At 44.6% G+C, this 27,816-nt stretch overlaps 1 protein-coding gene across 1 annotated transcript; it reads right to left on the reverse strand.

Annotated features, from left to right (window-relative positions):
• Window positions 1-11,247: 11,247 nt before the first annotated feature.
• MANSC1 (MANSC domain containing 1) lies at window positions 11,248-27,155 on the reverse strand. The gene is made up of 4 exons (XM_038754471.1): window positions 27,052-27,155; window positions 23,082-23,371; window positions 16,136-16,276; window positions 11,248-12,382 (listed from the first exon to the last, which is right to left on the reverse strand). Exons 1-4 carry the CDS (start codon window positions 27,054-27,056, stop codon window positions 11,400-11,402), a joined length of 1,419 nt encoding a protein of 472 aa, XP_038610399.1. The 5' UTR covers window positions 27,057-27,155; the 3' UTR covers window positions 11,248-11,399.
• Window positions 27,156-27,816: the final 661 nt, after the last annotated feature.

A 27,816-nucleotide genomic window follows, 5' to 3' on the forward strand; every position in this document is an offset into this window, starting at 1 on the left:
AGCTGAAAAAAAGTCCCTCCGAATCATCCATTTTCTTGCATTTTCATTCATTCATTCATTCATTCATTCAATCGTATTTATTGAGCGCCTGCTGTGAGCAGAGCACTGTTGGAGAAGCAGCGTGGCTCAGTGGAAAGAGCCCGGGCTTTGGAGTCAGAGGTCATGGGTTCAAATCCCGGCTCCGCCACTTGTCAGCTATGTGACTTCGGGCAAGTCACTTCACTTCTCTGGGCCTCAGTTACCTCATCTGGAAAATGGGGATTCATTCATTCATTCAATCGTATTTATTGAGCACTTACTGTGTGCACAGCACTGTACTAAGCGCTTGGGAAGTACAAGTTGGCAACAGATAGAGACGGTCCCTACCCAACAGCGGGCTCACAGTCTAGAAGATGAAGATTGTGAGCCCCCACCCCCCCCCAGGGGACAACCTGATCACCTTGTAACCTCCCCAGCGCTTAGAACAGTGCTTTGCACATAGCAAGCGCTTAATAAATGCCATTTGGAGAAGCAGCACGGCTCAGTGGAAAAGAGCCCGGGCTTTGGAGTCAGAGGTCATGGGTTCAAATCCAGACTCCCCCACTTGTCAGCTGGGTGACTTTGGGCAAGTCACTTCACTTCTCTGGGCCTCAGTTACCTCACCTGTAAAATGGGGATGAGGACTGTCAGCCCCCCGGGGGACAATCTGATCACCTTGTAACCTTTCCAGAGCTTAGAACAGTGCTTTGCACATAGGAAGCGCTTAATAAATGCCATTTGGAGAAGCAGCGTGGCTCAGTGGAAAAGAGCCCGGGCTTGGGAGTCAGAGGTCGTGGGTTCAGATCCCGGCTCCGCCAATTGTCAGCTGGGTGACTTTGGGCAAGTCACTTCACTTCTCTGTGCCTCAGTGACCTCATCTGGAAAATGGGGATGAAGACTGTTAGCCCCAAGTGGGTCAACTTAACCACCTTGTATCCTCCCCAGTGCTTAGAACCGTGCTTGGCACATAGGAAGCGCTTAACAAATGCCATTATTATTATTATTATTATTCATTCATTCAATAGTATTTATTGATCACTTACTGTGTGCACAACACTGGAATAAGCGCTTGGGAAGTACAAATAGACAACATATAGAGATGGTCCCTTCCCAATAATGGGCTCCCAGTCTAGAAGAGTCTAGAAGTCTCTGCTCCCCACTGCCCCCATTCATTCATTCATTCAATCGTATTTATCCCAGCTCTGCCAATTGTCAGCTGTTTGACTTTGGGCAAGTCATTTAACTTCTCTGGGCCTCAGTGACCTCATCTGTAAAATGGGGATGAAGACTGTGAGCCCCCCGTGGGACAACCTGATCACCTTGTAACCTCCCCAGCGCTTAGAACAGTGCTTTGCACATAGTAAGTGCTTAATAAATGTCATTATTATTATTATTGAGACTTTACTGTGTGCGGAGCACTGTACTAAGCGCTTGGGAAGGGCAAATCGGCAACATAGAGAAGGTCCCGACCCAAAAACAGGCTCACAGTCCAGAAGGTAGGAGGCAGACAACAAAGCAAGTAGACAACTTGTTTTCTGTTTTGTTTTCCCCTCCCTCCTTCTGCCCTACCCCCTTTGCCTCCCCCACAGCACTGATGTCTACTTGTACGTATTTTGTTAATGATGTGTCTATCGTCATTAATAGCGCTTAGTACAGTGCTCTGCACACAGTAAGCACCCACTAAATGCGATTGAATGAATGAATATAACTATAATTCTTCTCGACTGTGAGCCTGTTGTTGCGTAGGGACCGTCTCTATATGTTGCCAACTTGTACTTCCCAAGCGCTCTGCACACAGTAAGCACTCAATAAATACCATTGAATGAATGAATATAACTATAATTCTATTTATTCTGATGCTATTGACACCTGTCTACTTGTTTTGGTGTCTGTCACCCCCCTTCTAGACTGTGAGCCCATTGTGGGGTAGGGACTGTATCTGTTGCCGACTTGTACTTCCCAAGCGCTTAGTCCAGTGCTCTGCATACAGTAAGCGCTCAATAAATACCATTGAATGAATATAACTATAATTCTATTACTCTGATGCTATTGACACCTGTCTGCTTATTTTGGTGTCTGTCTCCCTCCTTCTAGACTGTGAGCCCATTGTGGGGTAGGGACTGTATCTGTTGCCGACTTGTACTTCCCAAGCGCTTAGTCCAGTGCTCTGCATACAGTAAGCGCTCAATAAATACCATTGAATGAATATAATTGTACTTCTATTTATTCTGATGCTATTGACACCTCTCTACTTGTTTTGGTGTCTGTCACCCCCCTTCTAGACTGTGAGCCCATTGTGGGGTAGGGACTGTATCTGTTGCCCACTTGTACTTCCCAAGTGCTTAGTCCAGTGCTCTGCATACAGTAAGTGCTCAATAAATACCACTGAATGAATGAATATAACTATAATTCTATTTATTCTGATGCTATTGACACCTGTCTACTTGTTTGGGTGTCTGTCTCCCCCCTTCTATACTGTGAGCCCATTGTGGGGTAGGGGCCGTATCTGTTGCCCACTTGTACTTCCCAAGCGCTTAGTCCAGTGCTCTGCACACAGTAAGCACTCAATAAATACCATTGAATGAATGTAAGCACTCAATAAATACCATTGAATGAATGGATATAACTATAATTCTATTTATTCTGATGCTGTTGACACCTGTCTACTTGTTTGGGTGTCTGTCTCCCCCCTTCTAGACTGTCAGCCCATTGTGGGGTAGGGACTGTATCTCTTGCCCACTTGTACTTCCCAAGCTCTTAGTCCAGTGCTCTGCACACAGTAAGTGCTCAATAAATACCATTGAATGAATGAATGAGGTGGAAGCCAACAAGGAGGCCGCATTCCCGGGGGACTCTTTTTCCTCACGCTGCTTTCTCGGGACTGTGTGAGGCGAATGAAAAGAGAAGCAGCAGCGGAGCCACACCGGCCTGGGAGCCGGAACTACTTCTTTCCTCACGTCGGCCTTCGTCTTGGGCCGTCGTGGGGAAGGGCGCTCAGTCTAGTGATAAACGCTCAATAAATACGATTGATTGAATTAATAACCACCTTTTTCCCCATTAGTGGTATTAATAATAATGATGATGGTATTTGTTAAGCGCTTACTATGAGCCAAGCACTGTTCTAGACTGTGAGCCCGCTGTTGGGTAGGGACCATCTTTAGATGTGGCCAACTTGTACTTCCCAAGCGCCTAGTACAGTGCTCTGCACACAGTAAGCGCTCAATAAATACGATTGAATGAATGAATTGGAGTCAGAGGTCATGGGTTCAAATCCCGGCTCTGCCAATTGTCAGCTGTGTGACTTTGGGCCAGTCACTTCACTTCTCTGGGCCTCAGTTCCCTCATGTGTAAAATGGGGATTAAGACTGTGAGCCCCCCGTGGGACCATCTGATCAGCTTGTAACCACCCCAGCGCTTAGAACAGTGCAATGCACATAGTAAGCACTTAATAAATGCCATTATTATTATTATTATTATGAATGGATGAATGAATGTTCTAAGCTCTGGGGCATTCATTCGTTCAACTGTATTTATTCAATTCAATTCAATCGTATTTATTGAGCGCTTACTGTGTGCAGAGCACTGTACTAAGGGCTTGCAAAGTCCAAGTTGGCAACATATTATTGAGCGCTTACTGTGTGCAGAGCACTGTACTAAGCGCTTGGGAAGTACAAGTTGATCACATCTAGAGACAGTCCCTACCCAACAACGGGCTCACAGTCTAGAAGGGGGAGACAGACAACAAAACAAAACATATTAACAAAATAAAATAAATAGAATAGTAAATAGATACAAGGTAACCAGAGAAACAGTGTGGCGCAGTAGAAAGAGACTGGGCCTGCGAGTTAGAGGTCGTGGGTTCAAATCCTGGCTCCGCCACTTGTCTGCTGTGTGACTTTGGGCCAGTCACTTCACTTCTCTGGGCCTCAGTTCCCTCATCTGTAAAATGGGGATGAAGACTGTGAGCCCCATGTGGGACAACCTGATTATCTTGTATCCCCGCCAGCCCTTAGAACAGTGCTTGGCACATAGTAAGCGCTTAACAAATACCATTATTATTATTATTATTCATTCAGTGGTGTTTACTGAGTGCTTACTGTGTGCAGAGCACTGGACTAAGCGCTTGAAAAGTACAATTCGGCAACTGATAGAGACAATCCCTAACCAACACAGCCTAGAAGGGGGGAGACAGACAACAAAACAAGTAGACAGGCATCAAAGCCATCAAAATAAATAGAATTATAGATATATACACATCATTAATAAAGAATAGAGTAATAAATATGTACAAATATACAGAAGTTCTGTAGGGAGGGGAAGGGGGTAGAGTAGATGGAGGGAGTAGGGGCGATGGGGAGGGGAGGAGGAGCAGAGGTAATCAGGGCTCACACTTTTAATCCCCATTTTCCAGATGAGGGAACTGAGGCCCAGAGAAGTTAAGTGACTTGCCCAAGGTCACACATCAGACAAGTGGTGGAGCCGGGATTAGAAACCACATCCTCTGACTCCCAATCCCGGGTTCTTTGCTTCCACTAGTGCAGACCATATGCAGGGCACTGTACTAAACGCTTGGGAGGGGACAACAGAACTGATGCCTGTCTACTCGTTTTGTTTTGTTGTCTTTCTCCCCCACTTCTACCCACTCAGTTTTTTATATCGTACTCTTCCAAACATTTAGTACACCACCCGGCACAAAATAAGCGCCCACTACATACCATTAATTAATTGATTGACTAATTGCGCTGTGAGGCTGGGCTCTCCGTCCCTGCTACCCCTAGCAGGGGGGGGGCACAGCCTTGGAGCCCCCCCCGATGTAGCAGTGAGCACTTGTTTGGGTGAAGGAGCATCCCCAGGTTCAGAAGAGTTTTATGGAAACAAAAACAATCAAACAGAAAACCCCTCTTGGGCTTCATCATCATCATCAATCGCATTTATTGAGCGCTTACTATGTGCAGAGCACTGTACTAAGCGCTTGGGAAGTACAAATTGGCAACATATAGAGACAGTCCCTACCCAACAGTGGGCTCACAGTCTCAGTAGGAGCTTTAGAGACAGAGGTTTGAACAAGGACCAGCGTGACCTAGTGGAAAGAACAAGGGCCTGGGAATTAGAGTGCAAGCGCTTAGTACGGTGCAAGCGCTTAGTACAGTGCTCCGCACACAGTAAGCGCTCAATAAATACGATTGATTGATTGATTAGAGCAGCCGGGATTAGAACCCAGAACACTACGTGTGTGCTGTGTGAGCCTGTTGTTGGGTAGGGACCGTCTCTCTACGTTGCCAACTTGGACTTCCCAAGCGCTTAGTACGGCGCTCTGCACACAGTAAGCGCTCAGTAAATACGATTGAATGGTCTTGGGCAAGTCACTTCACTCAACTACCTCGTGAGGATTCATTCATTCATTCAATCGTATTTATTAATAATAATGATGGGATTTATTAAGCGCTTACTATGTGCAAAGCACTGTTCAAAGCGCTGGGGAGGTTACAGGGTAATCAGGTTGTCCCACGGGGGACTCACAGTCTTAATCCCCATTCTACAGATGAGGGAACTGAGGCTCAGAGAAGTTAAGTGACTTGCCCAAGGTCACACAGCAGACGTGGAGGAGCTGGGATTCGAACCCATGACCTCTGACTCCAAAGCCCGGGCTCTTTCCACTGAGCCACGCTTTATTGAGCGCTTACTGTGTGCAGAGTGCTGTACTGAGCGCTTGGGAAGCCCAAGTTGGCAACATAGAGAGACGGTCCCTACCCAACAGTGGGCTCACAGTCTAGAAGGGGGAGAGGATTAAGGCTGTGAGCCCCATGTGAGGCATGAGATGTGACCAAACTGATTATCTTTTATTTACTGCACTGCTCAGTACAGTGCCTGACCCATAGTAAGCACTTAACAAATACAAAGTATAAAAAGTACATACTTTGTACATCCAGGAGGCCTTCCCAGACTGAGCCCCTTCCTTCCTCTCCCCCTTGTCCCCCTCTCCATCCCCCCATCTTACCTCCTTCCCTTCCCCACAGCACCTGTATATATGTATATATGTTTGTACATATTTATTACTCTATTTATTTATTTATTTTACTTGTACATATCTATTCTATTTATTTTATTTTGTTAGTATGTTTGGTTTTGTTCTCTGTCTCCCCCTTTTAGACTGTGAGCCCACTGTTGGGTAGGGACTGTCTCTATATGTTGCCAATTTGTACTTCCCAAGCGCTTAGTACAGTGCTCTGCACATAGTAAGCGCTCAATAAATACGATTGATGATGATGATGATGAAGTAAAAAAAAGTCTCCCCCAAGGCAGCCAGAATCCAGAAGCTAGTAAAAAGATACCAGGCCTAGGTGTCAGGATATCTGGATTCTAACCCTGCCTCTCCCATTACCTGCTGAGTGGCCTTGGATAAATCACTTAAATTCTCTGTGCCTCAGTTTACTGATCTGTAAAGTGAGGACAAAATACCCATTTTTCTTCCCTCTTAAACTGAAATCCCCATGTGGGACAGGGACTGTATCTAATCTGCTTGCACTGAAGCCAAGGGCAGGGCTCCTTCAAGCACTTAGTACAGTGCTCTGCACACAGTAAGCGCTCAATAAATATGATTGAATGAATGAATAGTAAATGCTTGATGCAAGCCCTAGTGGATAGAGCACAGGCTTGGGAATCAGAAGGACCTGGGTTCTAAATCAGCTCCGTCACTTCTCAGCTGCGTGACCTTGGACAAGGCACTTAACTTCTCTGAGACTCAGTCCCCTCATCTGTAAAATGGGAGTTAACCCAGCGCTTGGAACAGTGCTTTGCACGTAGTAAGCGCTTAACAAATGCCATCATCATCACTGTGAGCCCCATGTGGATTCTGTCCACCTGTATATATGTATATATGTTTATACATATTTATTACTCTAGTTATTTATTTTACTTCTACATATCTATTCTATTTATTTTATTTTGTTAATATGTTTTGTTTTGTTCTCTGTCTCCGCCTTCTAGACTGTGAGCCCACTGTTGGGTAGGAACTGCCTCTATATGTTGCCAACTTGTACTTCCCAAGCGCTTAGTACAGTGCTCTGCACACAGTAAATGCTCAATAAATACGATTGATTGATTGATTGTCCCCTGGTGTCCGTTTTTCCGAGATTGGCTCCTTTTCTCCATGGAATATAGAGTTTCCTTATCTCTCTCTTTCTCTCTGTCTCACTCTTTCTTCCCCCACCCATATCAGTCTCTCTCGCTCTCTCTCATCTGGGGGGAATTTTTTTTCCCCACCCTGAGATACACATTTTGAAAGCCTCCTAGGGGGATTGCATTTTAATTTTTCCAGCCTCATTCAGTACCAGCCCCGTACTTCAATCCGCAATGTTCTTAAATTCTGATTTTTATATTGTCTATGTAAGGTGTTTACCAGACAGTGTAGGGATTTGAAATGTAACTGATAATAGGAGACCCTCGGTAACTTGCATATAATAATAATGGCATTTATTAAGCACTTACTATGTGCAAAGCACTGTTCTAAGCGCTGTATTTGTACAGATTTATTACTCTATTTATTTTACTTATACATATTTACTATTCTATTTATTTTGTTAATGATAATAATAATAATAATAATGGCATTTATTAAGCACTTACTATGTGCAAAGCACTGTTCTGTGCTGTATTTGTACAGATTTATTACTCTATTTTACTTGCACATATTTACTATTCTATTTATTTTGTTAATGATAATAATAATAATAATGGCATTTATTAAGCGCTTACTATGTGCAAAGCACTGTTCTAAGCGCTGGGGAGGTTACAAGGTGATCAGGTTGTCCCACGGGGGGCTCACAGTCAATCCCCATTTTACAGATGAGGTAACTGAGGCTCAGAAGTTAAGTGACTTGCCCAAAGTCACACAGCTGACAAGTGGCGGAGCAGAAATTTGAACCCATGACCTCTGGCTCCAAAGCCCGTGCTCTTTCCACTGAGCCACGCTGCTTCTTGTGATGTACATATAGGCTGCCAACTTGTACTTCCCAAGCGCTTAGTACAGCGCTCTGCACACAGTAATCGCTCAATAAATACGATTGAATGAATCCCCCCCTTACTTCCTTCCCCTCCCCACAGCACCTGTGTAAATGCATATATATTTGTATGCATTTATTACTCTATTTTATTTGTACATATTTATTTTATTTTGTTAACATGTTTCGTTTTGTGTCTCCCCCTTCTAGACTGTGAGCCCACTGTCGGGTAGGGACTGTCTCTATATGTTGTCAACTTGTACTTCCCAAGCGCTTAGTACAGTGCTCTGCACACAGTAAGTGCTCAATAAATACGATTGAATGAATGAATGAATGAATGAATGAAATGGACTGAGACCAACTTGATTATCTTCTAGGTTCCTCAGCGTATAGTACAGGGCCTCGCACAGAATAAGCGCTTAAAAGAATACCCTTAAAAATCCTCCAAATACAACCATGTTAGAGGAAAGTTTAGAAACTCCAGCACCTGTGAGTGTTACTGCAAATGTGCTGTTTTAAGCGGAGATGAATGTAGCCATTCGCTTCCCGCGTGGGTGACTTAAAATTGCTTCAAGAGTCGCGTCTTAAATGTCTCCCCTGATTCATTTTTGGTGTCTCTTGGGGCTTTCAAGGTTTTCCAGGCTTCTTTCCCCCTCTGCTGCCCACTGCTTGAACTTCCTCTGGTAATAATAATGTTGGTTTTTGTTAATAATAATAATAATAATAATGATGGCATTTGTTAAGCGCTTACTATGTGCAGAGCACTGTTCTAAGCGCTGGGGGGATACAAGGTGATCAGGTTGTCCCACGCGGGGCTCACAGTCTTAATCCCCATTTTACAGATGGGGTAACTGAGGCTCAGAGAAGTTAAGTGACTTGCCCAAGGTCACACAGCAGACATGTTAAGCGCTTACTATGTGCCAAGCACTTTTCTAAGCGCTAGTATAACAATAATAATGGCATTTATTAAGCGCTTACTATGTGCAGATCACTGTTCCAAGCGCTGGGGAATTTACAAGGTGATCAGGTTGTCCCATGTGGGGCTCACAGTCTTAATCCCCATTTTCCAGATGAGGGAACTGAGGCCCAGAGAAGTGAAGTGACTTGCCCCAAGTCACACAGCTGACAATTGGCAGAGCCTGGATTTGAACCCATGACAAGGTGATCAGGTTGTTCCACGGGGGGCTCCCAGTCTTAATCCTCATTTTCCAGATGAGGTAACAGGCCCAGAGAAGTTAAGTGACTTGCCCCAAGTCACACTACTGACGAGTGGCGGAGCTGGGATTTGAACCCATGACCTCTGACTCCAAAGCCCGGGCTCTTTCCACTGAGCCACGCTGCAAGGTCGTCAGCTTGTCCCACCTGGGGCTCACAGTCTTAATCCCCATTTTACAGACGAAGGAACTGAGGCCCAGAGAAGTGAAGTGACTTGCCTAAAGTCACACAGCTGACGTGAGGGACCCAGGATTAGAACCCATGACCTCTCACTCCCAAGCCCAGGCTCTTACCACTAAGCCACGCTGCTTCTCTAGTAGTCAGCAAGTTGGTCACTCAATCATATTTATTCTCCCCCAAGTGCTTAGTACAGAGCTTTGCACACAGTAAGCACTCAATAAATACGACTGAATGAATGAATAATAATGAGGAGAAGAGACCACCTTACCCTCAAGTCCCCCAGTGAATATCATCTCCCCCTCTCCATCCCCCCATCTTACCTCCTTCCCTTCCCCACAGTACCTATATATATGTATATATGTTTGTACATATATATTACTCTATTTATTTAACTTGTACATATCTATTCTATTTTATTTTGTTAGTATGTTTGGTTTTGTTCTCTGTCTCCCCCTTTTCGACTGTGAGCCCACTGTTGGGTAGGGACTGTCTCTATATGTTGCCAACTTGGACTTCCCAAGTGCTTAGTACAGTGCTCTGCACACAGTAAGCGCTCAATAAATATGATTGATTGATTGATTCAAATCCCGGCTCCGCCAATTGTCAGCTGTGTGACTTTAGGCAAGTCACTTCACTTCTCTGGGCCTCAGTTACCTCATCTGTAAAATGGGGATGAAGACTAGGAGCCCCCCATGGGACAACCTGATCACCTTGTAACCTCCCCAGTGCTTAGGACAGTGCTTTGCATTGTCCTTCCCTTCCCCACAGCACCTGTATATATGTATATATGGTTGTACATATTTATTACTCTATTTATTTATTCATTTATTTATTTTACTTGTACATTTCTATCCTACTTATTTTATTTTGTTGGTATGTTTGGTTCTGTTCTCTGTCTCCCCCTTTTAGACTGTGAGCCCACTGTTGGGTAGGGACTGTCTCTATGTGATGCCAATTTGTACTTCCCAAGCGCTTAGTACAGTGCTCTGCACATAGTAAGCGCTCAATACGATTGATTGATTGATTGATTTGCACATAAGTGCTTAATAAATGCCATTATTATTATTATCTTGCCACAGCCCTTGCCCTGCCTTTCCCTCCCCACAACCAGACGCACCAAGACAGCAAAGAGAGCCAAGCCAAAAGGGAATTAAACCATCTGCCCTGTCTTCTCAAGGATACTTCCCTAGGAACAATAATAATAATAATAATAATAATAATAACAACAACAAGGGCTAGGAACTCGATTTGAAAGGTTGGAAGGGTGGAGGGGAAGAGCACGTTCTCGCACCCACCAGGAATTCAGCTGTCCAGCTGGATTCAACAGTTCTGGTCCTTCATCGTCATCACCGATGGCGTTTATTGAGCTCACCCTGCCCGGATCTATAGCCACGTGTTTATTCAATTCTGGATCGGCAAGGTGGGACAATCGTGGGACACCAGAGCTCCGTGGATTCCTTCAAAGGGAAACGATGCGGTGGAACCAGCCGTGTGATTTTAATCACACTCGAATCTGTTCAGGAAATCACGCCAGCAAGTTGTACTGGTTCATCTTAGTCTTTCCCTACAAACTGGAAGCTCTTTTGCTACGCTGATTCCTCGGGCCGTAACAATAATAATAATAATCACAATAAACCATGGTACTTACGCTCTTACTATATGCCAAGCACTGTTCTAAGCGCTGGGGTAGTTCCCCGTTACTCAGGTTGGACACAGTTCCCATCCCACACGGGGCTCACAGTCAAAGTGGGAGGATGGAGGATTTAATCCCCATTTTACAGATCGGGTATCTGAGGCCCGGAGAAGTGACGTGACCTGCCCAACCTCACCCAGCAGACACGTGGCAGAGCGGGATTAGAACCCAGGTCCTCCGATTTGCAGGCCCGTGCTCCTTCCCTAACTCACGGTTCCCCAGGAACGGCCACTGGAAGGGGGCAAGATCCCTTCAAATTCACGGGCCGAGGACCGCGCAAGAACGCGTCCTCGCTAAATGCCCAGGTAGATTCCGTTGATCAGATAATCCAGCCTGGAGTAGCGTTTTCTCTGAAGGGACTCGAAGAGCTTGCGGCCAAGGATGGCGATGCCAACCGCCAGGAAGGAGACCCCAGCGACCAGCGCCCCGAGGAGGGCCCACTTATCTAGCTGGAGGTTGGATCCATCCACAGAGGCCTCATCAGGGTGGGAGCGTTCGAAAGCGGCCTTCCCCGAGTCCCAAGGGCCAACTGGATGGACGGCAGAGGTAGCCAAAGCACCTGAAAGGGAGGTGTTTTGAGCGCCCGTGTCGGCAGCTGTAACGGAGGGGGTGGTCCCAATGCCCGCTGTTTCTGAAACCGCTCGCCCACCTGGAGGAGTAGGGGTGGCGGATGAGACCACAGGAGTCTGGGATAGACTCAGGGGGCCAGCAGGGCTGGTAGACAGAGGTGGGACAGTGGCTGTCGGAAGGGTTTGGGAAGGGACAAGGGATCTGGGAATAGTTGGATTCTGTTCTGGGGCAGATTGAAGGGGAGGAGATGTGGAGGTAAGGGCTGACCCTGGGGTCTGAGAAGGAGGAGAGGGGGGCATCGGAGGAGCCGTTGACCCCGTGGTTTGAGGAGGAGGAGGAGGAGGAGCAAGAGTAGAGGTTGGCATATTGGGATGAGAATGAGCAGGGGCGGTAGAATCGGGAGAGCCCTTTTGGGGCAACAGCTTAGCTATTCCCTGTTTCTGGGAAGATCCCAGACCGCCGGCTGTCTTTTCGCTTGGGGGAATCTGAGCGCGCCCGTCAATCTCGTCCCATTGTTTCCTCGAGGCATTGGGTAATCCAGATGTCTTAGAAATCTCTCCTTCCCACGAAACGGCCGTGGAATTCGTCCCCGGAGGACGTCGTGGGTCAGATGTGGCTGCTTGCGCAACAGATTTAACCCCCACTGGTTCACCTTCCGAGCTTCTGTTTTTATTTGGCAAGTAGGTTTTGTCCAAGGGTGGAAGATCTGAAATGCAGAGCAAAGATGCCACCGTGAAAAGCATTTTCTCTGCTCCTATCTATCTGCACACTGCTGAATTGAACGAAGCAAATAACACCTTTTATTCACCCCTCCCTCAGCCCCGCAGCACTGACGTACGTATCTGTGATTTATTTATTTATAGTAAAGTCTGCCTCCCCCTCTAAACTGCAAGCTCGTTGCGGGTAGGGAATCTACCAACCCTGTTACATTGTACTCTCCCAAGCGCTTAGTACAGTGCTCTGCACAGAGTAAGCGCTCAATAAATACATTGATCAATACCATCCCTGCCCTATAGGAGAATTAAATCTCAGACAGACAACAGTGTTGTAGCAATCAATCAATCGTATTTATTGAGCGCTTACTGTGTGCAGAGCACTGTACTAAGCGCTTGGGAAGTACAAGTTGGCAACATATAGAGACAGTCCCTACCCAACAGTGCGCTCACAGTCTAAAACTGAAATGAAGGACCTCCAGACAAACTAACGCATATTCACCAAACAGTCGATAACTGTTTTGGGGGCTTCTGAGTCCTTAAATGCCTAGGCGGCAGTGAAAGACGGGAATAATAATAATGATAATTATGGTATTTGTTAAGCGCTTACTACGGGCCTGTTCTAAGCGCCGGGGCAGATACAAGGTGATCAGGTTGTCCCACGTGGGGCTCACGGTCTTAATCCCCATTTTACAGATGAGGTAACGGAGGCACAGAGAAGTAAAGTGACTTACCCAAGGTCACACAGCAGACAGGTGGCGGAGCTGGGATTAGAACCCATGTCCTCTGATTCCCAAGCCTGTGCTCTTCATCATCAATCGTATTTATTGAGCGCTTACTGTGTGCAGAGCACTGTACTAAGCGATTGGGAAGTACAAATTGGCAACATATAGAGACAGTCCCTACCCAACAGTGGGCTCACAGTCTAAAAGGGGGAAGCGCTCAATAAATACATTGATCATTTATGTCTTGGCACGCTAGGCCATGCTGCTTCTTGGAAGTAAGCGGGGGGATCGGGGTGGGGGCACTGATCTCTACCCTAGCACTTAGTAAAATGCTTGACATAGAGTAAGCACTTGAATACCTCGATGATTATTTTTATTTTACCTGGGAGTCAGAGGACCTGCGTTCTACTCTCAGTTCCACCACGCGTCTGCAGTGTGACCTTGGGTAAATCACTTCACTTTCTCTGGGCCTCAGTTACCTCACCTGGCAAACGGGGATTAAGACCGTGAGCCCCTTGTGGGGCGCGGACCGCTTCCGACCTGATTAGCCTGTGTCTACAGAGCTTAGTACAGCCCCTGGTACATAATAAGCACTTTAATTCCATTAAAAAAACCTGGAGAGAGCAGAAATTAATGGGGGAAAACCTCCTGGAGGTGATGTGACTTCAGAAATGCTTTGAAGATGGGGAGAGCTGTGGTCTGCTAACCATGAAGGTGGATAGAAAGCATGAGTAAGATGTTTCAACTCTGTTATATCGTATTCTCCCAATAATAATAATAATAATAATAATAATAATAATAATAATGGCATTTATTAAGCGCTTACTATGTTCAAAGCACTATTCTAAGCGCTGGGGTAGATACAAGGTGATCAAGTTGTCCCACGGGGGGCTCACAGTCTTAATCCCCATTTTACAGATGAGGTAACTGAGGCACAGAGAAGTTAAGTGACTTGCCCAAAGTCACACAGCTGACAACTGGCAGAGCCGGGATTTGAACCCGTGACCTCTGACTCCAAAGCCCCTGCTTTTATCACTGAGCCACGCTGCTTCCCAAGCACTTAGTACAGTGATCTGTACACTCTGAGAACTCAATAAACACCACTGATTGATTGATGTCAGTGATGGGAGAGATGACTGAGTGCCTTAAACCTGACAGTCATGAGTTTTTGTTTGATGCAGAGGGGAAAGGGTAACGACCGGAGGTTTCTGAAGTGAGGGGAGGCATCTTCAGAATTATTCCACAATATGTCCATTAATATTATTATTATGCTGGACACCCTGTTTAACATTAGACAGCTCCTTCCTAAAACCCACCCTCCTTCAACAAACCTTCCCCAATTAAAATTTCCACCGCCCTGAGTCGGATCAACCCAAAATGCACTAGTAACTTAGTGGAAAGAGCCCGGGCTTTGGAGTCAGAGGTCACGGGTTCAAATCCCGGCTCTGCCAATTGTCGGCTGTGTGACTTGGGGCAAGTCACTTAACTTCTCTATGCCTCAGTTCCCTCATCTGTAAGATGGGGATGAAGACTGTGAGCCCCATGAGGGACAACCTGATCACCTTGTAACCTCCCCAGTGCTTAGACCAGTGCTTTGCACATAGTAAGTGCTTAATAAATGCCATTATTATTATTATTATTATTATTATATAGTCATGTCTACCCTAGCTTAGCATTCATGATTGTGTACATGTTCAATTGTATATTCATTCTGATTCCATGTTTGTAAATCTCCCCTGTCACCCCCTTAGTAAGCATCCTGTGCCCAGGGAACATATCTCATCCATCTGTGGTACTTTCCCAAGCACTTAGTACAGTCCATTGCACCCACTGGGTGTTCAGTAAGTACCATTATCTAATAATGATGGTATCTGTTAAGCGCTTACTAGATGTCAAGCGCTGTTCTAGACACTGGGGTAGATACAAGATAATCAGGTTGGACACAGACCCTGTCCCCCATGGGGCTCACAGTTTTAATCCCCATTTTACAGAGGAGGGAACTGAGGCACAGAGAAGTGAAATGACTTGCCCAAGGTCACATGGCAGACAAGGGGCGGAGCCGAGATTAGAACGCATGTCAGCCGGGTGACTTTGGGCAAGTCACTTCACTTCTCTGTGTCTCAGTTCCCTCATCTGTAAAAGGGGGATTAAGAGTGTGACCCCACATGGAACAACCTGATCACCTTGTATCCTCCCCAGCGCTTAGAACAGTGCTTTGCACATAGTAAGCGCTTAACAAGTACTAAAAAAAAAATAAAACAAATAAGAATTAGAACGCAGACCCTCCTGAGTCCCAAGTCATCATCATCATCATCAATCGTATTTATTGAGCGCTTACTATGTGCAGAGCACTGTACTAAGCGCTTGGGAAGTACAAATTGGCAACATCTAGAGACAGTCCCTACCCAACAGTGGGCTCACAGTCTAAAAGGGGGAGACAGAGAACAAAACCAAACATACTAACAAAATAAATAGAATAGATATGTACAAATAAAATAAATAAATAGAGTAAAAAATATGTACAAACATATATACAGGTGCTATGGGGAAGGGAAGGAGGTAAGATGGGGGGATGGAGAGGGGGACGAGGGGGAGAGGAAGGAAGGGGCTCAGTCTGGGAAGGCCTCCTGGAGGAGGTGAGCTCTCAGCAGGGCCTTGAAGGGAGGAAGAGAGCGAGCTTGGCGGATGGGCAGAGGGAGGGCATTCCAGGCCCGGGGGAGGACGTGGGTCGGGGGTCGATGGTGGGACAGGCGAGAGCGAGGTACGCTGAGGAGATCAGCGGTGGAGGAACGGAGGGTGCAGGCTGGGCTGGAGAAGGAGAGAAGGGAGGTGAGGTAGGAGGGGGCGAGGGGATGGGCAGCCTTGAAGCTCAGGGTGAGGAGTTTCTGCCTGATGCGCAGATTGATTGGTAGCCACTCCTCTACCATTATTACCTTAGACTCACAGGCTACCTTTGGGACTGCCCGTACACCCCCATATCTTCGACAGTTGCAGAAATCAGGGGGGAAAGTGCCGTGTTACCTCGAGTCCTCCTGTAGCTCACCAGGCCTCTGGCTGGCTTCATTGGGCAGGCTTCCTCACTGGGGCAGTAGAACAGGTAACAGTTTTGTTGGTTGACGATCTTCCGGGTGTCAAAAATGATCAAATTGCACTCCTTGTCCCCTGTGGAAAAAGAGACTTGGGAATCAGAGTTATCCCGAAGCTGGCCGGAGCAACTACTTCCTGCCGCCTGGTGAACCGGCCAATCCATTCATTCATTCATTCAATCGTATTTATTGAGCGCTTCCTGTGTGCAGAGCACTGTACTAAGCGCTTGGGAAGTACAGGTTGGCAACATATAGAGACGGTCCCAACCCAACAGTGGGCTCACCTTTAATCCCTCCCAGAAACCTCGGCTGCCTTTTTGTATCGCTATCTCATCTGTAAAATGGGGATGAAGACTGTGAGCCCCCCGTGGGACAACCTGATCACCTTGTAACCTCCCCAGTGCTTAGATCAGTGCTTTGCACATAGTAAGCGCTTAATAAATGCCATTATTATTATTATCCCCAGCCCCTTCCCCTGAGGAAAAGCCTGAAGCGTTTGCCAAAAACTAAATTGGGTTCAGAAATATTTGGTATCCTATTTGGAAAACTTATTTAGGGCTCTGAACTAAAACTTATACCTTTACACCACACCTTCTAGACTGTAAGCCCGCTGTTGTGTAGGGACCGTCTCTATACGTTGCCAACTTGGACTTCCCAAGCGCTTAGTACAGTGCTCTGCACACAGTAAGCGCTCAATAAATACGATTGAATGAATGAATAGTAAATGCTTAATGCCTGCCCTAGTGGATAGAGCACAGGCTTGGGAATCAGAAGGACCTGGGTTCTAAATCCGCTCCGTCACTTCTCAGCTGCGTGACCTTGGACAAGGCACTTAACTTCTCTGAGCCTCAGTTCCCTCATCTGTAAAATGGGAGTTAACCCAGCGCTTGGAACAGTGCTTTGCACGTAGTAAGCGCTTAACAAATGCCATCATCATCACTGTGGATTCTGTCCCCTGGTGTCCATTTTTCCGAGATTGGCTCCTTTTCTCCATGGAATATAAGAGTTTCCTTATCTCTCTCTCTCTCACTCTTTCTTCCCCCACCCATATCAGTCTCTCTCACTCTCTCTCATCTGGGGGGAATTTTTTTTCCCCCCCTGAGATAAACATTTTGAAAACCTCCTAGGGGGATTGCATTTTAATTTTTCCAGCCTCATTCGGTACCAGCACCGTACTTTAATCCGCAATGTTCTTAAATTCTGATTTTTATATTGTCTATGTAAGGTGTTTACCAGACAGTGTAGGGATTTGAAATATAACTGATAATAGGAGACCCTCAGTAACTTGTATATAATAATAATGGCATTTATTAAGTGCTTACTATATGCAAAGCACTGTTCTAAGCACTGTATTTTACTCTATTTATTTATTTATTTATCTATTATTTATTTATCTATTCTTTATTTATCTATTCTTTATGTACATATCTATTCTATTTATTTTATTTTGTTAGTACGTTTGGTTTTGTTCTCTGTCTCCCCCTTTTAGACTGTGAGCCCACTATTGGGTAGGGACTGTCTCTATATGTTGCCAACTTGTACTTCCCAAGCGCTTCGTACAGTGCTCTGCACGCAGTAAGCGCTCAATAAATACGATTGATGATGACGATGATGATGTATTTGTACAGATTTATTACTCTATTTTACTTGTACATATTTACTATTCTATTTATTTTGTAAACGATGTACATATATGTTGCCAACTTGTACTTCCCAAGTGCTTAGTACAGCGCTCTGCACACAGTAAGCGCTCAATAAATACGATTGATGATGATGATGATGATGTGTTCGTACAGATTTATTACTCTATTTTACTTGTACATATTTACTATTCTATTTATTTTGTTAATGATGTACATATATGTTGCCAACTTGTACTTCCCAAGCGCTTAGTACAGTGCTCTGCACACAGTAAGCGCTCAATAAATATGATTGATGATGATGATGTATTTGTACAGATTTATTACTCTATTTTACTTGTACATATTTACTATTCTATTTATTTTGTTAATGATGTACATATATGTTGCCAACTTGTACTTCCCAAGCGCTTAGTACAGCGCTCTGCACACAGTAAGCGCTCAATAAATACGATTGAATGAATGAATTACGATCATAATTCGAGTTATGATTTCTTTCAGGCTTATGTAAAGGCCTTTCAACTGCTAACAGGAAGTTCAAGAGCTTTTATGGAAAGTCTAAGGTAAAACTGCATTTAGGCATGATCCTAAAATGCCTCAGGAACAAATGTTAGGAAGAACGCTTGGGGAGATCACACCAATGGTCAGGGAATGTATCTACCAACGCTGCTGTATTGAACTCTTCCAAGCGCTTAGGACAGTGCTCTGCACGCGGTAAGTGTTCAAAAAAAATGGATCGATAGCTTGAATCCATGGGCGGGGAGCATGTTTACCAACTCTGTGGTAGTCAATCAATGGTATTTATTGAGTGCTTACTATGTGCAGAGCACTTTACTAAGCATTTGGGAGAATAAAACAGCATTAGCAGGCACACTCCCCTGCCCTAATGAGCTTACAGTGCTTTGCACATAGTAAGCGCTTAATAAGTGCCATCATTATTATTGTTATTATTATTACAGTCTAGAGGGAAAGACAGTAATATTAACAAGTATTTTATTATTCATTCAATCGTATTTATTGAGTGCTTACTGTGTGTAGAGCACTGTACTAAGCGCTTGAATATATAATACTGCATATATTGCGCTTATAATATATAATTTAACAATGTATGTACAATGCCTGGCACTTAGTAAGCACTTAACAAATACCATTATTATTATTATTATTATTATTACAGTCTAGAGGGAGAGAAAGACAGTAATATGAACAAGTATTTTATAATATATAATTTAACAATGTATGTACAATGCCTGGCACTTAGTAAGCACTTAACAAATACCACTATTATCATTATTATTATTATTATTACAGTCTAGAGGGAGAGAAAGACAGTAATATGAACAAGTATTTTATAATATATAATTTAACAATGTATGTGCAATGCCTGGCACTTAGTAAGCACTTAACAAATACCATTATTATTATTATTATTATTATTATTATTATTATTACTATTACAGTCTAGAGGGAGAGAAAGACAGTAATATGAACAAGTATTTTATAATATATAATTTAACAATGTATGTACAATGCCTGGCACTTAGTAAGCACTTAACAAATACCATTATTATTATTATTATTACTATTACAGTCTAGAGGGAGAGAGACAGTAATATGAACAAGTATTTTATAATATATAATTTAACAATGTATGTACAATGCCTGGCACTTAGTAAGCACTTAACAAATACCATCATTATTATTATTATTATTATTATTACAGTCTAGAGGGAGAGAAAGACAGTAATATGAATAAGTATTTTATAATATATAATTTAACAATGTACGTACAATGCCTGGCACTTAGTAAGCACTTAACAAATACCACTATTATCATTATTATTATTATTATTACAGTCTAGAGGGAGAGAAAGACAGTAATATGAACAAGTATTTTATAATATATAATTTAACAATGTATGTGCAATGCCTGGCACTTAGTAAGCACTTAACAAATACCATTATTATTATTATTATTATTATTATTATTATTATTATTATTATTACTATTACAGTCTAGAGGGAGAGAAAGACAGTAATATGAACAAGTATTTTATAATATATAATTTAACAATGTATGTACAATGCCTGGCACTTAGTAAGCACTTAACAAATACCATTATTATTATTATTATTACTATTACAGTCTAGAGGGAGAGAGACAGTAATATGAACAAGTATTTTATAATATATAATTTAACAATGTATGTACAATGCCTGGCACTTAGTAAGCACTTAACAAATACCATCATTATTATTATTATTATTATTATTACAGTCTAGAGGGAGAGAAAGACAGTAATATGAATAAGTATTTTATAATATATAATTTAACAATGTACGTACAATGCCTGGCACTTAGTAAGCACTTAAATACCATCATTATTATTATTATTATTATTATTATTATTATTACAGTCTAGAGGGAAAGACAGTAATATGAACAAGTATTTTATAATATATAATTTAACAACGTATGTGCAATGCCCGGCACATAGTAAGCACTTAACAAATACCATCACTATTACAAATGCTGTGGGGTTGGGTGAATATCAAATAATAATGATGGTATTTGTTAAGCGCTTACTATGTACCTTGGTTCCAAAGGTCACAGATCCGAGTATATAGATGATGCCGAAGAATGAGTGTACTTTCCCCAGCACTTTCCACAGTACTCTGCACACAATAAGGACGGAATAAGTATCACTAATCCATTAAAAGACTGAATTCCATGTGGATGACGGTAGATGCGATTTTATTACAGCCCTGTAAACCTGAGGCTGAGGTTCAGCCGTTGTCATCCAAAGTTAGTCAGTCAGACAGTCCTATTTACTGAGCGCTTACTGTGTGCAGAGCACTGTACTAAGCACTTGGGAGCATACAATATATCAACATAACAGTCACATTCCCTGCCCGCAACAAACTTACAATCTAGAGTGGGAGACAGACATTCATTCAATTGTATTTATTGAGCGCTTACTGTGTGCAGAGCACTGATATACAGACATTAATATAAATAAATAAAATAAGATATGGAAATCAGTGCTGAGGGGCTAGGAGGCAGATGAGACACCAACAGCTTACTGGAATCTGAACAGGATGACATTACTCTATTTATTTATTTGTACATATCTATTCTATTTATTTTATTTTGTTAGTATGTTTGGTTTTGTTCTCTGTCTCCCCCTTTTAGGCTGTGAGCCCACTGTTGGGTAGGGACTGTCTCTATATGTTGCCAATTTGTACTTCCCAAGCGCTTAGTACAGTGCTCTGCACATAGTAAGCGCTCAATAAATACGATTGATGATGATGATGATTAAATCCTTCTTGGGTGATTTCTTCCCATTTCCCTTCAAACTGAGGCCTTTTATTTTCCCAAGGAATTCTCATCTCAATCATCAATCAATCAATCAATCGTATTTATTGAGCGCTTACTGTGTGCAGAGCATTGATATACCGACATTAATACAAATAAATAAAATAAGAGATATGGAAATCAGTGCTGAGGGGCTGGGAGGCAGATGAGACACCAACAGCTTACTGGAATCTGAACAGGATGACATTAAATCCTTCTTGGGCGATTTCTTCCCATTTCCCTTCAAACTGAGGCCTTTTATTTTCCCAAGGAATTCTCATATCAATCATCCTATTTCATCCTCCACAATATCCCCAAGCTGTGCCCTAGGACAGAACAGATACTTTCTTTAGGTCCGAGGAGAAGCAGCGTGGCTCAGTGGAAAGAGCACGAGCTTTGGAGTCAGTGGTCATGGGTTCAAATCCCGGCTCTGCCAACTGTCAGCTGTGTGACTTTGGGCAAGTCACTTCATTTCTCTGGGCCTCAGTTACCTCATCTGTAAAAAGGGGATTGACTGGCAGCCTCCTGTGGGACAACCTGATCACCTTGTAACCTCCCCATTGCTTAGAACAGTGCTTTGCACGTAGTAAGCACTTAATAAATGCCATTATTATTATTATTATAAGGGGCTGGGAGCCAGGAAAGCTGGCTTGTTGTTCCAGCTCTGCCCTCTAGCCTGCTGTGTGACCTTGGGCAAGTCACTACCCTCTCTGGACCTTAATTTCCTCATCTGTTAAAAGGGATAAGACCCCTACCTATTCTTCCTAACCTCTCCGTTTGTGAGGTTTGAGTGGAACAGAGACTGGGGCTCCTTTGACAGGCTTGGGTTTCCCCCATCTCAGTCCTCAAAACATTGTAAGTGCTTAATGAATATCACTGCTATTATTATTATTATCATTATTATTTTTAAAGCCTGCCTGAAGCAGGATGAAAGAGCCAGGGTTGAACGATCACACATTCCAGTTAAGCGGGGAAAATCAATCAATCACTGGTATTTATTGAGCACTGACTGTGAGATGATGATGACGGGATGATGATAGTGGTGGTAATTAAGTGTCTTTTAGTCTCACAGTCTTTTAGACTGTGAGCCCACTGTTGGGTAGGGACTGTCTCTATATGTTGCCAACTTGTACTTCCCAAGTGCTTAGTACAGTGCTCTGCACACAGTAAGCGCTCAATAAATACGATTGATGATGATAATTAAGAGCATACTGTGTGCCAACCTCTGTTCTAAGCATTGGTATAGATACAAATTAGATTGGACACAGTCCCTGCCCACACTCTTAATCCCCATTTTACAGCTGAGGTAACTGAGGCCCAGAGAAATGAAGTGACTTGCCCAAGATCACACAGCCGATGCATGATGGAAATAGGACTTCCAGTCCCATGCTTATCTACTAGAGAAGCAGCGTGGCTCAGTGGAAAAGAGCATGGGCTCTGGAGTCAGAGGTCATGGGTTCAAACCCCGGCTCCGCCAATTGTCAGCTGGGTGACTTTGGGCAAGTCCTTCACTTCTCTGTGCCTCAGTTACCTCATCTGTAAAATGGGGACTAAGACCATGAGCCCCCCATGGGACAACCTGATCACCTTGTAACCTCCCCAGCGCTTAGAACGGTGCTTCGCACATAGTAAGCGCTTAATAAATGCCATCATTATTATTATTATTACTAAGCCATGTTGTTCTCCCTAAGTGTCTGACACATATTACCTACTTAAACTAGTTGTGGGCAGGGAATAAGTCTGTTATAGTGTACTTTCCCAAGAATTTAGTACGGTGCTCTGTACGCAGTTAAGTGCTCAATAAAACAATAGTTGAATTGTCTAACAAATACCACAATTATTCTTTATGATGTATTAGAACCTAACTGGTGGGATGAATGAGTTACCGGAAATGTTTTTCGTCAGACAGCAAGCGTTGAGGCAGGCTTCTTCCGTGGCCACGTACTCCGGCTCAGTGCTTCGGATCCCCCGTGAGAAGGCCGCCTGGATGTCGACGATGACGTCCTCCTGCCTCTCGACAGGGCAGCTCTGACCGGCGGCGGCGGGGTCCAGCCCCAGGCCCGCCAGCACGGCCAAGGCCAGCGCCCACTGGACCCCGCGGGTCATCTCTCCGCTTCGGCCGTGGCGCGCCCAGCCGGCGTCGATTTGGGAGGGAACGCTCCAGGGACGGATTTCTCTGGACAAATGAATGCCGACGGTGGAAAATGGTTACAGGGCTCCTCCCGCCTTGGGTACACATATGCCGGTCTGCTCCGCTCAGCAGGATAAACCAAGCTGGGTCTGGGAGCGGGAAACAAAGTAGACTTGCTCTCGACCTCGCTCTTTGGGCCTCTCAATAGATCGATCAATCAATCGTATTTATTGAGCACTTACTGTGTGCAGAGCGCTTGGGAAGTCCAAGTTGGCAACGTATAGAGACAGTCCCTACCCAAGAGTGGGCTCGCAGTCCACGGGGCACCCACGAGGGCTGGACAAGGCATCACACCTCGCCCTAGAGAGCTGGATTGGGGTGAGGATGGGGAGGGACTTCTTGGGCCACCAATCAATCAATCAATCGTATTTATTGAGCGCTTGCTGTGTGCAGAGCACTGCACTAAGCGCTTGGGAAGTACAAGTTGGCAACATATAGAGACAGTCCCTACCCAACAGTGGGCTCACAGTCTAGAAGGGGGAGACAGAGAACAAAACCAAACATATTAACAAAATAAAATAAACAGAATAAAATAAATAGAAATAAATAAATAAATAATAGATGATCAATCAATCAATCATATTTATTGAGCACTTACTATGTGCAGAGCACTGTACTAAGCGCTTGGGAAGTACAAATTGGCAACATATAGAGACAGTCCCTACCCAACATTGGGCTCACAGTCTAAAAGATAGATAGATAGCTAGATATAGATAGATAGAGACAGAGATAGATAGATAGATATAGATAGATAGGTATAGATAGATAGATAGATAGATAGCACCACCCTGCTCCACACTGGCTGACTGGCAGACTCTCCACATCCTGGTCATCTCCCGGCCCCATTTGGGCCAGTTGGCTTCCCATTCATTCATTCAATCGTATTTATTGAGCGCTTACTGTGTGCAGAGCACTGTACTAAGCGCTTGGGAAGTACAAATCGGCGACACATAGAGACAGTCCCTACCCAACAGTGGGCTCACAGTCTAGAAGGGGGAGACAGAGAACAAAACCAAACATACTAACAAAATAAATAGAATAGATATGTACAAGTATGATAAATAAATAGAGTAATAAACATGTACAAACATATATACATATATACAGGTGCTGTGGGGAAGGGAAGGAGGTAAGATGGGGGGGATGGAGAGGGGGACGAGCTACTAAGCGCTTGGGAAGTACAAGTCGGTAGCGTATAGAGACGGTCCCTACCCAACAATGGGCTCACAGTCTAGAAGGGGGAGACAGACAACAGAACAAAACATGTAGGCAGGTGTCAAAATCGTCAGAACAAATAGAATTAAAGCTAGTTGCAAGACCATAAGCAAAGAACATGCTTGAAGATGGGCGGCATAACATAGGGCAAGGTAGAAAAGCTGCGGGGCCTAGTGGAAAGAGCCGGAGCCTGGAAATCTGAGGACCTGAGTTCTAATCTCGGCTCTACCGCTTACCTGCTCTGTGTCTTTGCACATGTCACAACTTTTCTGGGCCTGGTTCCTCATCTATAAAATAGTAGGGATTCAATACCTATTCTCCCTCTCCCTTCAAATAACAATAATGATGGCATTTATTAAGCGCTCACCATGTGCAAAGCACTGTTCCAAGCGCTGGGGAGTTTACAAGGTGATCAGGTTGTCCCAAGGGGGGGCCCACAGCCTTCATCCCCATTTGACAGATGAGGCAACTGAGGCCCAGAGAAGTGAAGTGGCTTGCCCAAAGTCACACAGCTGGCAAGTGGCGAAGCCAGGATCCCATTCCCTCCCTGCCCCACACTGGCTGAGAATCTCGCCGCTGACCTTGCCCACATCCTGCCTCTGACCTTGAACATCCTCCCTTCTCATATCCGACAATCACGCTCCCCCAATTTAAAGCCTTATTGAATGCACATCTCCAATCAATCAATCAGTCGTATTTATCGAGCGCTTACTGTGTGCAGAGCACTGTACTAAGCGCTTGGGAAGTACAATTTGGCAACATATACAGACGGTCCCTACCCAACAGTGGGCTCACAGTCTAGAAGGTCTCCAAGAGACCTCTCCTAAGCCCTCTTTCCCTCTTTTTCCACTCCCTTTGGCATTGCTCTGACTCGCTCCCTTTATTCACCCCAACCCCACAGCACCTATGTCCATATCTGTAATTTATTTATAGAGAAATAGAAATAAATCTATAATATAGAGAAATAAATCAATCTATTTATTCATAGAGAAGCAGCGTGGCTCAGTGGAAAGAGGTCATGGGTTCGAATCCCAGCTCTGCGACATGTCTGCTGTGTGACCTTGGGCAAGTCACTTAACTTCAGAGCCTCAGTTACCTCATCTGTAAAATGGGGATTAAGACTGTGAGCACCCCGTGGGACAACCTGATCACCTTGTAACCTCTCCAGCGCTTAGAACAGTGCTTTGCACATAGTAAGCGCTTAATAAATGCCATTATTATTATTATTATTATTATTATTATTATTATTATGTTCATCTCCCCCTTTAGACTGTAAGCTGGTTGTGGGAAGGGAATGTGTGTTTTAATGTGATGTTGTACTCTCCCAAGTGTACTCCCCAAGCGTGCTCCTCTGCACACAGTAAGAGCTCAATAAATATGATTGATTGATGGGCAGAGAAAGGGACAGAGAGAGGTGAACAGATGGATGGGCACAGAGGGATGGACACGGAGAAAGATGGGCAGAGAGACGGACAGAAAGGCAGAGAGATGGAGAGACACCGAGACAGAGAGAGAGAGAGAGAGAGAGAGAGAGAGAGAGAGAGAGAGAAGCGGCGTGGCTCAGTGGAAAGAGCCCAGGCTTTGGAGTCAGAGGTCATGGGTTCGAATCCCAGCTCCGCCACAAGTCTGCTGTGTGACCCTGGGCAAGTCACTTCACTTCTCGGGGCCTCAGTTACCTCATCTGTAAAATGGGGATGCAGACTGTCAACCCCCCGTGGAACAACCTGATCACCTTGTATCCCCCTCAGCGCTTAGAACAGTGCTTTGTACATAGTAAGCGCTTAACAAATGCCATTATTATTATTATTATTATTAATGTCAGGGTCCCAGTGATCCACATTTGAACTCAGGACTCCCTCCTTGTCAGCGGGGTTTGATTTCACGGAGCAAGAGGAGACGACGGGTCAGTTCAGCTCTCCCAGCCTTTCAGCCACCAGAGACCCCTGCTTCCCCTACCTTTCTTTTATCATCAATCGTATTTATTGAGTGCTTACTGTGTGCAGAGCACTGTACTAAGCGCTTGGGAAATACAAGTTGGCAACATATAGAGACAGTCCCTACCCACCAGTGGGCTCACAGTCTAAAAGGGGGAGACAGAGAACAAAACCAAACGTACTAACAAAATAAAATAAATAGAATAGATATGTACAAGTAAAATAGAGTAAGAAATATGTACAAACATATATACATATATTCTTTTAATCCCGAATAACCTCAGTGGGCCTCATCTGGAAAATGGGGAGACTAACGCATGCCCCTTCCCACTTCACAGGAATGTTGTACGAGTAAAACGAGGTCTGTCCGTCCATGTCCCGCAGCCCCGGACTGAGGGAGGCTGTCCGTCCATGCCCTCAAAATTCTGGAGTGGGAAAGGCTGTCCGTCGTCCGTCTGTCCATCTGTCCCCCCCTCAGGTCTGGGATGCAGGTGAGGGGGCAGGATTGTCTGTTACCTCATCCACTGGGCATCAGTCCCGGGGCTCGGCCTGGCCCTCCTGCTCTGGCCCGGTCCCGTCCAGCCTCCGCTGCGGCCCTGGATTTGCGGAGAGGAAATTCCCGTTTCCGCTGTGGCCCTGCAAAGTTTGGGAAGCGGATGCAGGGGGTGGGGCGGAGGAGACCAGCCAGCAGACCGGTCCAGCAGCCCGGGCCACTTTGCCTGCCTCCCGCCTCACCCCGCCCAGCCGGACCTGCTCCCCTCCTTCTCCCGGACCTGCCCCTTCCCTCTATGATTACCATTACCATAATCATAAAAATGGCATTTCTTAAGCGCTTCCTATGTGCCAAGCACTGTTCTAAGCACTAGGGTAGATGCAAGGTAATCAGGTTGAACACAGTCCCTTGTCCCACACTGAGCTCACAGTCTTAATAATAATAGTGGTATTTGTTAAGCTCTTACTATGTGCCAAGCACTGTTCTAAGTGCTGGGGTAGATACAAGGTGATCAGGTTGTCCCACGTGGGGCTCATGGTCTTCATCCCCATTTTACAGATGAAGTAACTGAGGCACAGAGCAGTGAACTGAGTTGCCCAAGGTCACACAGCAGACAAGTGGTGGAATAATAATAATAATAATAATAATGGCATTTATTAAGCGCTTACTATGTGCAAAGCACTGTTCTAAGCACCAGGGAGGTTACAAGATGATCAGGTTGTCCCACGGGGGGCTCACAGTCTTAACCCCCATTTTACAGATGAGGGAACTGAGGCACAGAGAAGTGA

The sequence above is a fragment of the Tachyglossus aculeatus genome, chromosome 11 (genome assembly GCF_015852505.1).
Source record: "Tachyglossus aculeatus isolate mTacAcu1 chromosome 11, mTacAcu1.pri, whole genome shotgun sequence".
Classification (NCBI taxonomy): Eukaryota; Metazoa; Chordata; class Mammalia; order Monotremata; family Tachyglossidae; genus Tachyglossus; species Tachyglossus aculeatus.